General features: G+C 37.7%; 1 protein-coding gene across 2 annotated transcripts in view; it reads right to left on the reverse strand.

The window, feature by feature from the left end:
• Positions 1 to 6111: 6111 nt before the first annotated feature.
• Positions 6112 to 14085, reverse strand: part of LOC124148006 (fibroblast growth factor receptor 1-like) — an 81801-nt gene continuing 73827 nt past the window's right edge. For both annotated transcript variants that reach the window (XM_046518927.2, XM_046518926.2), the window contains one exon: positions 6112 to 13858. In XM_046518927.2, coding sequence (XP_046374883.1) covers positions 13687 to 13858 — 172 coding nt within the window. In that variant the 3' untranslated portion in view covers positions 6112 to 13686. The remainder of the gene's footprint in view (positions 13859 to 14085) is intronic.

Consider the following 14085-nt stretch of genomic DNA (forward strand, 5'->3'; position numbering starts at 1 on the left):
TGAGCACACGCATTGATTCAGCGCCTGATCATCGTGTTTATCTTGGACACGGGTTTATTTTCTTACAGTCTTGTGCAACTGTGACAGTTATTTTTGGTTATTTTCGCTTTATTTTCTTGGTATGACAATCTCATTAAAATCAGATGTTAGTTCTCGCTACCGCTAAACAAAGATCTGAGGACATCCCCTTAGGGGTCACGTCTGTTGGTATAACCAAAAGTGATGTTCTTAATTTCCATCTAACTTAATACATTGTTGTCAGATAACGGAGGATATTGTCCTTGTTATGTCACTAGTAGTTGAACCATTTATTTCGAAGTCACTGATGTCCGAGGACCTGGTACTCGACTTCAGACTACAGAAGACAAGGAGACACACATATCTATTCTGTATTGAAACTCTTATTTTTATTTCAGTTTGATGCAACAGAGTTTTGGTATACTTTGACCTTGACATCTGGCTGATCCTCACTGATAACGTCCCCAATGCTGCCTACTTGCAAATTTTGCAAAAGCAAGTTTTCTCCAACCGTACAAATAATTTGTCTGGAGCTTACGCCGATAATACAGTGGTTTATTACCTCTTGAAGGGTAAGAATGCTAATATGACAATAGTAGCGTTTAGAATCTGGCTTGTATGGTTCCATATTACTCTAAAATTAGAAAAAATCGTATTTTGTAAAATATTCGTGAAAATGTAATGTAACCCTCGTTCAATGTAAAATTCGTTCCGTCGCTTTAAATGTAAATAATGTAATTCGTTCAATACGTTATAAGGGTATACCTCTGTCTGTCCGCACTGCTACTTGCTGAGAACAAATTGTGTTTTCTTACTTCAACCATCTTCTCGAGGCAAGAGAGTTAACTGATTTTAAAAGTCCAGTTTCAACCCTTGCCAGAACTTGGCTGTAATTCCTGGGCTCGATCGTAGCGCCACCAGTGGCTATTACCAGTTATGTCCCTTCTAAGCCTCCTCTTTGGACCTCTCGTATCACTTGCGTTTGCTTCACACAAAATGGTGGCGCCCAGTCAAGACGATCAGATCGATAATCAAAATTTATACTGTGATAAAACAGGTCTTACATCGCGAAATGCATCAAATCACGTGAGCATCTTGATTAAAAACATGAAAAGGTTTGGAAAATATCTGCTGACAAAGAGTTGACAATGCACATGCTTTGCAAATCCTGCAATCGACCGAAATCTGCACGACAGTTTACGAACCGAATTTCGATTTCGGTGCGCGATTTTGATTGGACTATGCATAGACTCGTTAGTCCAGCCAAAATGTAACTCCATTATACCAGCCTAGTTCGGCAAGGGTGGAAACTGGACTGTTAACTCTCATGCCTCCGGAATATGTACTTCAACATGTCTTTCACTGTTTCAGTTTTGAATGAGGATTGTGTATATTTAGAAAATATACATTATTATGACATATCTTTCTCACAATACCATTCTCACATGGAATGTGTACAAGGCAACATGTACATTATTTTTAGGTACTCTTAGTAACTCGTACCCTTCTATTAAAGAAGTCACACGCACATTAGAAACTAATATCAATGTTGGTTTAGAAATGTTTGTAAATCTTATTCTCAATGCAGCTGAATGTATGCAGAAACTTACTGTTAATAGAAACAAGCCACAAAATGGATTTATAATTTGAACTTAAACGCTGTGAGCTAGACGTCATTTGAGAAGATTCCGCCAAAAAAGTCAAATGAAAGTAAACTAATTTATTGTCACAAGAGAAATAAATACAAACATATGTGCAAAGTATTAAAATCCAATTATCAGCATATAAAGAGCAAACCTTAAACCATGTATTAAAGACTCGTCTATGTTTTGGAAAGAATTGTGAAGTTGAACAAGCCCGTGGGACCGGGGTAATGAGATTGATAAAAAACTGCTGGTTTGGGTATTTTAAGAAAGTGTTTAATAATTGTGATGAAATTTGTGAGAATAGCAATACTACCGACCATGTAGAATCTCCTTCAGATTATATTGATAAATGCATTCTGGAGTCGCCCATCGCGGACCAAGAGATTCCGGCAGCAGTCAAACATTTAAAGAATGGCAAGTCCCCTGAACATGACGATATTATCACTGAAATGGTAAAATGTTCTGAACCCTTTATATTTCCATTCTTAAGTACTTTATTTCACAAGCTACTTGATTCTGTTGCATTTCCCGAATCCTGGACAAAGGCAACCATAATTCCCTTACATAAGAAAGACAACAATCCAGATTACTACAGAGGAATATCTCTTTAATGTGTAGTAAGTAAAATTTATACCTACATTTTAACTACCAGACTTTCTAACTGGGCAAATGTTAGAGTTACAAAAACAGAAACTCTGGTTTTCGTCATGTATATTCTGCAATGGATCATGTATTCACTTTAAATGCAATAGTACAAACATGTTTATCAGAAAAGAAAAATAAACTCTATGTTGCCTTTGTTGACTTTAGAAAGGCATTCGACTCTATCAATCGTACTTAGCTTTGGAATTGTTTGTACACATCTGGTTTGATCAGGAAAATGTTTGGAGCCCCGAAAGCCATCGATTCCTCGGTGAAAGCATATGAAAGATGCAGCGATTGTGCATGTAGTTTGTTTGTTGTTTATTGCCGCACTCAGCAATATCCAAGCTATATGACGGCGGTCTGTAAATAATCGAGTCTGGACCAGACAATCCAGTGATTGACATCATGAGCATCAATCTACGCAATTGGGATACGATGACATTCATCAACCAAGTCAGTGAGCCTGACCACCCGATCCCGTTAGCTGCCTCTTACTTGAAACATTGTCGCCTGTTACGACAAGCATGGGTTGCTGAAGATCTATTCTACCCCGGATCTTCACGGGTCTGGTGTATGAAGTGAATATTTTAACTGCCCTGTTGGTTTAAAACAAGACGGTTTATAAAGCCCTCTTTTAATCTCCTCCCACATAAATGAATTATCTGGACATTCTAGACAACTGTAAATATGGGGTACAATTAATCCCTGACGTACTTGCAGATGATGTTATACTTGTATCTGATGTAGTATCCGAGTTACAAAAAACACCTTAATATTTTAGAATCGTATACGGATATATGGGGTTTAACAGTAAATCTAGACAAGACAAATATAGTGATATTTAGAAGAGGTGGACGTCTGTCGAGAAATGAAAAATGGTTTTATAAAGGTGAAAAGGTTTTAACTGGTGAATCATACAGATTTCTAGGAATAATTTTCTCATCTACAGGTAAAATGAATAAAGGTATTCTAGATTTGTCTTCAAGGGGTAAACGAGCTTTAATGGAAGTCATCCATCCCTTGTATTTACTTGGTTTTGTGGACCCATCTGTTTTTAAGATATTCGACACCCAAATGCAGCCTATCTTATTATATGGCGCTGAGGCGTGGGGTACAAACAGATTTGAAAAGATTCAAACTGTCCATTTAATTGCTTGCAAGACATTTCTCAACGTTGGTCCTCCAACACCTAATGTAATTGTATGTGGCCAATATCCGTTGTACATAAATGCACTCTGTCGTTGTATAAAATACTGACTTAAACTTGCCGAAATGCATTATGACAGAATTCCTGAGAAAGCCTATGATATGCTTATGTACTGTGATTAATGCGGATACCAAACCCATGCACCTACTGTACGCACTCTGTTGTTTTCACAAGAATTTGGATTTGTATGGATCGCTCAGTGTGTCGGAGATAAATTTACTTTTCTCAGACGGTATAAAAAGGTTGCAATTGATAAGTATCATCGATCATTGATAAATAGTTCAAGATATAACATATATAAAGAGTTTACATAATCTAATCGAACCAGTGAAGTAGGACACCCTTTTAACAGATGGAAAACAACGTAACATATTGATAAGACTGAGAGCAGGGTTGTTAAGGTTAAAAGTTAATGAAAAGAGATGGTCGGGGATTGATTTAAGTTTACCTTTATGTCCTCTTTGTAATCTTGGGATAGAAGATGAATCATTTTATCTTAATATGTAACCATAAAAGAAGATAAGACATCTCTATCTGCCTGAAATGTATTGCCCTAATCCGAATATCTATAAATTTAGATCGCTTCTGTCTTCCAACGACGTAAGGTTATCAGAAAATTATGTAAATATTTGTCAAAATTATGAAGCGAGATAAAGTTTTGCAAACACTAGAATATATACTATGGCATAATTTACTTATGAATTCATGTACCATTGTAATATGTATGTGTGCACTTTACCTGTACATGGGCCAGTGGCCTTCATTCAAATCTGCCACCCAGCGATCCCACACCGTACGGGGGCCATGCAAGGGGAACATTTTCCATTTTTCAGGTTGGATATTTTTACAGATGATACAGGCGCGTCAAGTGTCAATCTTCCGCTGACCTGTATCTCCCTGTGTGTCGTGTCATATTTCAACCACGTGAATTTCGTGCAGCACGTGCACTAGTCACTCCGACACACGATGGACGAGGTTGCCAATGGTGAAGCGTCAATCTCCCCGTTATAAAACTGACGGACTTAGGCTGGGAGGCGCGAAACCATCAGTATGTCAGAAGATATGGATTAGAAAGTAATTACAAGCAATTCACGAATTCCATTTCCAAAGTACTTATATGTTAGTCGTTAATAATAACCCACGACCTGGGAGGAACAACGGATTATCTGCTTCTTTACCCCGCCTTGATCCTCTGGATGAAAGTTATCTTCTTCTTGTGTGTTATCGCAATACACATCTATGGCTGTTGTGTTTCTCTGTCTCCTGGTAGTCATATCTAATGTTGCATATTAAGCGTCTAATTTCGGCTTCGGTCATAGGATTGTCTGGTCCAGACTCGATTATTTACAGACCGCCGTCATATAGCTCAGTAGGGAGTTGGGATCGTAGGCAGTAGGGGATCGGTTCGAACCCTGAGGTAACAGTACCTCAGGTTAGTAACCACGGGTAGTTTGGGGGTCGGAATCGCAGGGGATAGGAGTAGGGGGTCAGGTAAGCATCCTCCGGTAGTAAGGGGTCTGGATCGTCACGTTCACAGGAGGTCGGGTTCTTACCATCAGCTAGTAGGGCCCCATGGGTAGTTGGTGTCAGGTTGGTCCTCTTGGGTAGCAGGGGGTCGAGTTCTCACTCTGGGGTAGCAGAGGGTCAGGTTCTCACTCTGGGGTAGCAGGGGGTCAGGTTCACACTCTTGGGTAGCAGGGGACCAGGTTCCCACTCTGGGGTAGCAGGGGGTCAGGTTCACACTCTTGGGTAGCAGAGGGTCAGGTTCTCACTCTGGGGTGGCAGGTGGTCAGGTTCTCACTCTGGGGTAGCAGGGGGCCAGGTTCCCACTCTGGGGTCGCAGGGGGTCAGGTTCCCACTCTGGGGTAGCAGGGGGTCAGGTTCTCACTCTGGCGTAGCAGGGGGTCAGGTTCTCACTCTGGCGTAGCAGGGGGTCAGGTTCCCACTCTGGGGTAGCAGGGGGTCAGGTTCTCACTCTGGCGTAGCAGGGGGTCAGGTTCTCACTCTGGGGTAGCAGGGGGCCAGGTTCCCACTCTGGGGTAGCAGGGGGCCAGGTTCCCACTCTGGGGTAGCAGGGGGTCAGGTTCCCACTCTGGGGTAGCAGGGGGCCAGGTTCCCACTCTGGGGTAGCAGGGGGTCAGGTTCCCACTCTGGGGTAGCAGGGGGCCAGGTTCCCACTCTTGGGTAGCAGGGGGCCAGATTCCCACTCTGGGGTAGCAGGGGGCCAGGTTCCCACTCTGGGGTAGCAGGGGGCCAGATTCCCACTCTGGGGTAGCAGGGGGTCAGGTTCTCACTCTGGCGTAGCAGGGGGCCAGGTTCCCACTCTGGGGTAGCAGGGGGCCAGATTCCCACTCTGGGGTAGCAGGGGGTCAGGTTCTCACTCTGGCGTAGCAGGGGGCCAGGTTCCCACTCTGGGGTAGCAGGGGGTCAGGTTCTCACTCTGGGGTGGCAGGGGGTCAGGTTCTCACTCTGGGGTGGCAGGGGGTCAGGTTCTCACTCTGGGGTAGCAGGGGGTCAGGTTCCCACTCTGGGGTAGCAGAGTTTGGGTTATTACCCTCCGACATGACAACAGGAAGTGACAACAGAGGCTAAAAGTTGAAGGTGAGGTTTGTTTAATATAGTTAAAATACAATACAGTTTAATATTGAGTTGCTACATCACAGCACATTCAACAGAAAGACTTGGACAAATGTATGGTAAATCAACATGAAAACAAGCAAACACACAAACACATGGCCTGATGATAATGAAGGCACAGACATTTGAATCCAATCATGAATGACAGAAGCCTAAAGTTGTGTTTCAATGTACAGTGACCCTCTCTATAGAAGTAACTTATTTGGTAAAGTTGATTTTTTTCACATGAATACATATTGTTTACTCAAACCTTGTTACCTTTAATAGAAGGATATACCAGATGGGACTCAACCCCCAAAAGTACTGGAATTTGTACTTTTTTTAGAAAGATTTATCCCAAATATAACATTTGTTACTATTGCAAGTTGTTTTCCTGGAGTTGTATTCACATACCGGTAAGCAATTATGGCTGTTCAACCCAGATTTCAATCATATGAGATATAATGAAATGAAATATAATGAAATTAAAATATGTTTAAATCACAGCTACAGCTAAGCATAGATATTTCCATGGATACAGATTCCAATGTCTGTGTCTGGTATAAGGACTTGGGATAACAACTGTCCACTGAACCAATGATAAACAACTAAATATATTCTTTAAATGCACCCTTTCAGGGATACATCATGGGTATTCTCATGCAATCTTCAAATTCTCTATGTTTAAAGGATAACTTGTGTGATCACACTTTATATAAATTCTCACATACTACTCAAAAGGTAAGGATCACCTGATCTGTTATGCCATAGCAAATTAATAATAATCATATGAAAGATGGGTGGTCCTTAACTTTTTTTAAGAAGTATATACAATTCTTTGATTTGATTCTTTTCATTTAATACGTATGATAAAATATGATCAGAACAGATACTGATTTGTACTTTAGTTTTTCATTATTGTAGCCAAAGTCTTATAAAATAATAATTCAATTAATTTTTATGTATATCTAAAAGTATTTAAAGTAATCAAATTTATCAACAAGTATTTTGGTTCATATTGTCGAATATCCAGAATTGAATAACCAACTAATTATGTCATCTGCATGTTCATGTTCCAATGTCTGATGAAAACTAAGCAAACAGTGGGACATATATACCACTAAACCTTTGACAGAGATATTGCTGTTATTTAATCAAACACCAAACTTCATATTCTAATGTTATGAGTGGTTTGTGTCTTGGGACCACTGAACAGCAAGCCTGAAGTGATGCTATCTTACACATTTACCACGCTGCTGAAACCCACATGACATGGTGCTGACAAACCACAGATCATAATCAGGGAGAATCTGGATTCAAACCCACAATCACATGGTCCTTGACTGTCCAAGGGAGGCAACTCTGTATATGACTGGGCCACCCAAGTGCTCACTCAATACATGTAAATATATTTTTGGATCAGATTTCTTAGTATCCTTATCAAAAATTGAGTGGTATACAATAAAAAATATCAACATCTTTAATGAACCAGTTTGATTTTCAACACAAATCACAGAATTAGTTTCAAAGGGACTAACACCGACTCGAATAATAAATGATGGTTATGTATTCAAATTCAAATACTGAACAACAAATATAACATCACTAAAATAATGTTTTGTCTGAACAATATATGAATATTTGGACGTGACCTCTAGCATGTCAACTACACACATCTATACATGTATTAAACAAGCACCTGCTGCTGCAGCTTGCTGCTACTGTAGCAGCTGTAGTAACACAGAGACAATTTCATTCAAATAATATCATTAAATTCAAACAGATTCAAATTAACACAAATTCACATTTTATAACGCATAGGGCTGACCATTTTATTGTCTTGTTTCAAATGTATTTGCTTGTATAAAATATTATGAAATATAAATAAAATTAAAATGTCAGGGGTTAAACAAAAAATAAGTTCCTAAAACAACTTCTTGAAATTAAAATTGTAGCAAAATTAAAAAATTCGTTGCAAAATGATAAACAGATGTTCGTAAAAAAACATTTCATTGCAGCATTCTTTGTCATTATTTTATTTGTACTTTGGGAACAAAACTTCACCATGACCAAACATTTAAAGAAAAAAAGAACAAAATAATGTGAATATGGGATAATGTGATGTTTGTGATTGTTGTGACTAGAACGCATGGAGTTATCATGAAACATTAGCTGTTGGGAAGCAAGACATAGCTCAACAAACATGTGACAACCTTTCTTCTACCTGAGACCGCCCCCATGGTCTAGTGGATGGAACACCTGAATCATCTGATTGTTCCATCCCCGGCCTCGTCATACCAAAAGACATTAAAAGATTGAACTTGTTGTTGCCCTGCCTGGCACTCAGCATTTTGGGGCTAAAACAAGGACTGGTCGGCTCGGAGTCAGTACACTGTGTCTGAGTGGGGTATCCATGTTAAACTGTGGCATGGTATCTGAGCTGGCTAGCATGATGAATACCACAAATACATGTGCATGCCTATAAGTGCAATAATTTTGAAACCCCATTTCACCTTGCCTCACCTCTACCTGGGGGGAAGCTAGCTGAGTCTAGTATATGGTTACTGGTATTCCTCAGATCATAACATTAATATCACAGTTATCTAAATTCTTTACTTACAAATGTATCTCAAATTTTCGAACACCATATAATTTATTTGTTATGGCCTAGGATGACAGTTGGCGTTGAAAGCTACGAATATCAAAACCAGATCTTTTCACTTGGAACCCAACCACATTATTTGTTTGTACAAGTTGAACTAAACTCCCTGTAAACTGATATGTAACATACATGAAAAATACATCAATATAATCGGAGGGGAAAACATTTACTACCATAAATATACATGGTGTAAAAACTTACATTCCACTACAGTAATGAGATCTAGCAACTTCTGAAGAAATTGGCGAGTCAATGGCGAAGACATTGGCAGATAAATGCCAGGAACTTATGCACATTTCAACATGACATGAGCGAATACAATCATATATGTGTTACAGTCAATGAGTAAAATAATCACTGAGTCAATTTACAAAACGCCAAAATATTTCAGTCATTTTACAATACTTTTTCCTTCAGATTGACTAAAAGTTATAAAGAGGTTCACAACGGCTTAAAAACATCACAATGAACTAATTATGCTTGGATGAGAACCCATCCCCATAAACAAAATATATATATACTTTGATGTTGTTGTTTTTTTACAATCCTATCATTTGCAGTCACTTGGTGATGAAATAGAGCAAAATTTGGAATTTGTTATAATATAACAAATGGAAAAATAACTGTAAACTGAGTCATTTTACACACTGAATGTAACATATATATATCAAAACAAGTGTCTAAATTTAACTTCATTTTTGTGAAATAAGTTCTTAGGTCTGGTAGTTTGTTAAGAGACCATGAGTGAGGCCTAAAGCCGCTTGAAGCTGACTAAACTACCTTATTTATCGATGGGGTGAATCTGGAAACACACATGTTTTATGGGGGTGGGGCAGGGGTGGGGCGGGGTGAAATTGCATGACAGTGACGGACACCAAGAATGGTCTTCACACATTCTACCCATATGGGGAATCAAACCCAGGTATACCGGTATGCATTGCAAGGCAACACCCCAACCACAAGACTACCTCACAAAGAAAAAAGGGGGGTCTCCAATAATATAATGACATGATCTAATGAAGGTCACAAAATATAAATGAAAACAGAATTTTGACAATATCATCCATAATGGAAAAGTCATTACTGTAGATATATTGTTTCTGTCGATAGAAATGTCATGGTATGAATAACTTTGGCAAGTATTCTGAATGATCAGAATTTGGAAGGTTGTCTCAATGGGATTATTTTACAGTTGAGGTCTTTGTTCAGTTACTAAGCTCACAGATATTTTTTTCCAAAACCAAAAATGAAAAACAATTAATCTGAAATTAATTTTTTAAAGTGAGCTCATAAGAAAACTATTTAATTCAGTAAATGTGGGTTTTAATGACAAGTAAGAGTTACCTCCCCTCCCATATTTACAAATTTTGATGTGACTACATGGTCATTGACTACCAGAATGTCATGTGACTATAATAATGTCATGTGACTGAGACAAAGGCAACACAATCTCAAACAGAGGCAACACAATTTTTACACCTAATACAGCATTCAAAACTAATACTGACATGAGAGTACTACAAAATTGCACGAGACTGTAATACTATTCGGCAAAAAGGTTGAGCTATAAGATTAAAATCAGAATGAGATTCTTCACTGAAGTAAAAGACTAAAAACACTTTTATATGAACACAGAGTGAGCAGATTTCAAACATCATATCTCTGCAAAAAATGAGATTGATGTGATTGATATGAAAATTCAGTGAAATGATTAAGTTAATTATCAGATTCGAATATGGTCATGTTTATGAAAAACGGACAGGATGAGTGATACAAATTATGAATCATAAATAATAAATTATGAAAATATTTTGAAAGAACTACCCCAATTGTCTTTTTGCAAGTTGCGAGTTAGAAACAATTAGATTTAAGGTTTCCCTTAATCAATAATTTGTTTTCTTAAATATTTCAATTACAGGGTAATCTCTTTGGACCATACACACCATTTCAGCCATCAGTAGAGTTAAGCCAGGAAACTGAATACAGTGTACTTCTCTGGGAGTCATAGTGGATTTCATTGAACATGACTGACAGAGTGGAGATGTGTCCCCCTCATTGAACATGAAGTTTACACATCAATATTTTCCTGTTTTCAGGCAAGACTATTTTTTTAAAATGCTGTTTTGGATCGACATTACATTTCATTGAAATAAACAAGTCAACATCATCTAATATGTTTTCAATTTTTCCTTCTGTCTTTGGCATATTGAAAAAATAAATAAAATAATTTAATTAAATTACTGTATTTCAAATTAATTAATTTTCGAAAATCTTAACTTCACTTAACTTCACTTGAATATAATTAAACCTAGGGACAGTCATACCCTGAATATTAACATAAAGGTTATAACCGGCACACTGTTAATTTAGTCAAACTCACATGGCGATGTCATCTGTGGAATTCACAAACTATTTGAAGTAATTACTTTCTGAGGAATGAGAATGATACCACAATGAGACCACATCAAATAGGTTGGTGTGGAAACGTGAAGTGTAAAAGCGTATTGCTATGTACAATGCATATGTAGGATATATTTCTAAAAGTCAGAATGCACACTCACCTCTGACAGTGTAAATAGGGATAAAACTGATGTTAAAGTAACAATGCACATTGCTTGTTTCATGGAGACAAATAACAACTGAGTATCAGTATCAAGTATTAGTATCAAGTATCAGTGTCAAGTATCAGTACCAAGTATTAGTACCAGTGTCAAGTATTAGTATCAAGTATCAGTGTCAAGTATTAGTATCAAGTATCCGTATGAAGTATCAATATAAATATCAAGTATTAACATCAAATATTAATTATCCACATCAGTATCAATTATAAGTATCAAGTATTAGTATCAAGTATTAGTATCAGTATCAATATCCATATTCATTTCAAGTATTAACATCAAATATAATTTTAACAATATCAGTATCAAGTAATAGCATCAAGTTTTAGTATCAGTTTTTAGTATCAGTACTAATTAAGTATCAAACAGGAATCAAATGTTGAGGAAATTGATACAATTCCAGAGATTGAGCTGGATCTAATGCAGCTGCAGTATTTCAGCTACCGTAGTTTCTCTAATAAGCAATCTGGCACTTTCATATTCTTTGAACGAGTTTCCAAACCTGGCAGGTAATGGAGGCTCAGCGGTAATTAGAGACCTGGAACTTGGTATTACAACTAAGGTGTTGCTGCATAAACACATGGAAGCCTCTTACAGAAAAATGCACAGCCATGTGCTGCTAAACACGGGATCCTTCACTTCAATGCATGTTTATTATTTATTTAAGAGAGGGTAATCTAAATCTAACACACATGGCCTTTATGAGAGACCCAGCACTTTTTAGAGACCCAGCACTTTTTAGAGACCCAGCACTTATTAGAGACCATGAGCTTATTGTGTTGTTAGCTGCTTCGAAAATGGCGCTTATTAGAGGCTGGCACCTATTAGAGTCCGGGCGCTTATTGGAAGAAATACCGTGACTATAAACAGGAAGCTGTCCCTATTTCCTTAATGAATTCAAAAATAAGATATTAATGGTAAAAGTGGTATTACACAATGAAATGTCACTAGTCCTTCCGGAAGTTCAAAGTCTTAGACTAGCGGATTTACTTTAATTTTCAAAGCTACTCTTCAGTTTAATGTGTGAGGAGCATCTAAAGAAGCAAGTTGTCGACTTTTTCCACTTAGGTTAAATCTCTGAATGAACCGAAGCTGCTGGTAGATCTCAATCAGAGTGAATCTCAGGTAAGTGTGACATCTTTCATCGATGTTTCACGAAAGGTTCTGCACCTATCATTACCAGTCTTACCGCTGGCACCAACATATGCAAAAATAAGCATATATTTATTTTAATAAATCCACAAATATACTACTCAATGTTTGATAGGGATACTGAAATATCAGACTTTGAAAATGTGAAGTTGAAAATTCCACATCAAGGCTACACCTTTGTTTTCACAATGACAGACAAAAGTAGAACAATAAAAATGTTGAGAAGCTGATATGTTTAGTTTTGTATGAATTTGTTTTGAGAGAGTTGAATGATAAATCTGGTCAAGATACAAGATCTTAACTGCTTGTATGGCAACACATACATTATTGTACTGTAAGAGAAGGAATTGTTCTGGTTTATAGATGCTCAAAAATTACTGTCAGCATGGACCTAATGTTTTTGAAGTTGTACGGGTTTTTATCCATCAATGATAAAACTACTTCAAAATATTGTTATCTTATTTTCTATTGTAGATCTTAGTTGAATCCATAAACAAAAAAGTCAAAACGTGTCGCACAATATAACAAGTACTAATCGTAGGACAGCATCTTCAAACAGCATCTAATATATCCCTATCAAAGTTTGAGTAGCATCTATTCCCTCCTATTAGTAGCTGCCATCTCAGTATCTGAAACTAAAAGGCAAGTAGTATTCCTTGGAGAAAACTTGTCTCAGTGAGATTATAAATATTAGGTGTGACAAAGTCTATCAATTCAATCTCTTATGAAGGATGATTTCAGGAGATATCTGAGAAACACTACCTCTAAAGGTCAAGGTTTCAGACATCAGAGGTGAAGGTCATTTACAAAGTACAATCTTTCTGCAATACAGTAATATTTTCTAAAAATATTGTTTTCATTCCTTTATAGGAAATAGTTCACGTCAGTGCTGACAGCATTTTGAACACTAGTGGCACCTAAGCACATTTGTAGCATGGTCAAACATTGTGTCCATGATCCCTGACTCCATGTTACTGTCAAGGTCAATATTATAGCAAAGTCAAGGTCATTCAGTAAAGAAATTTCTTGAGAATACATACATATATGATTATGACATTAAACTTGTCAAACATTGACGAGGCTGTCTTGACAAATGACCTTTATTTTCCAGATCAAGGTCATTCAAGACACAGTTTCCTCGTAAGCATCTGGAGTTTTTAGATAATCTGGTAGTCGGTCGAACATGATGTGTGTGTAGTGATCTTGAGCTAACTCTGTGAGAGCTTCAATTATTTGACTGTAGGTCGGACGGTCTTCAGGGTTGCCATGCCAACAAGCTGACATCATGTTGAACCTGTAGAGAAACAAAAAAACTTGAAAATATTCAATCTCAATTTCCAGACCTGACTTGAATCACGAAGCAAAGTAATCTCAGATATGGTAAAAGGGAGGCAACTCTGTTGAGGCAAAGGCAATATCTTCATTTTGGCTTTCAAAGAGTACAAAGTGCTTTGAGAGAAACAAAATTCAGAAACACTGGACACTTCCCCTAAATGTTATCCTGAACACTTCTCCCTAAAT

This window comes from Haliotis rufescens, unplaced genomic scaffold, assembly GCF_023055435.1.
Source record: "Haliotis rufescens isolate VD_foot unplaced genomic scaffold, xgHalRufe1.0.p SCAF_18, whole genome shotgun sequence".
In the NCBI taxonomy this organism is placed as follows: domain Eukaryota; kingdom Metazoa; phylum Mollusca; class Gastropoda; order Lepetellida; family Haliotidae; genus Haliotis; species Haliotis rufescens.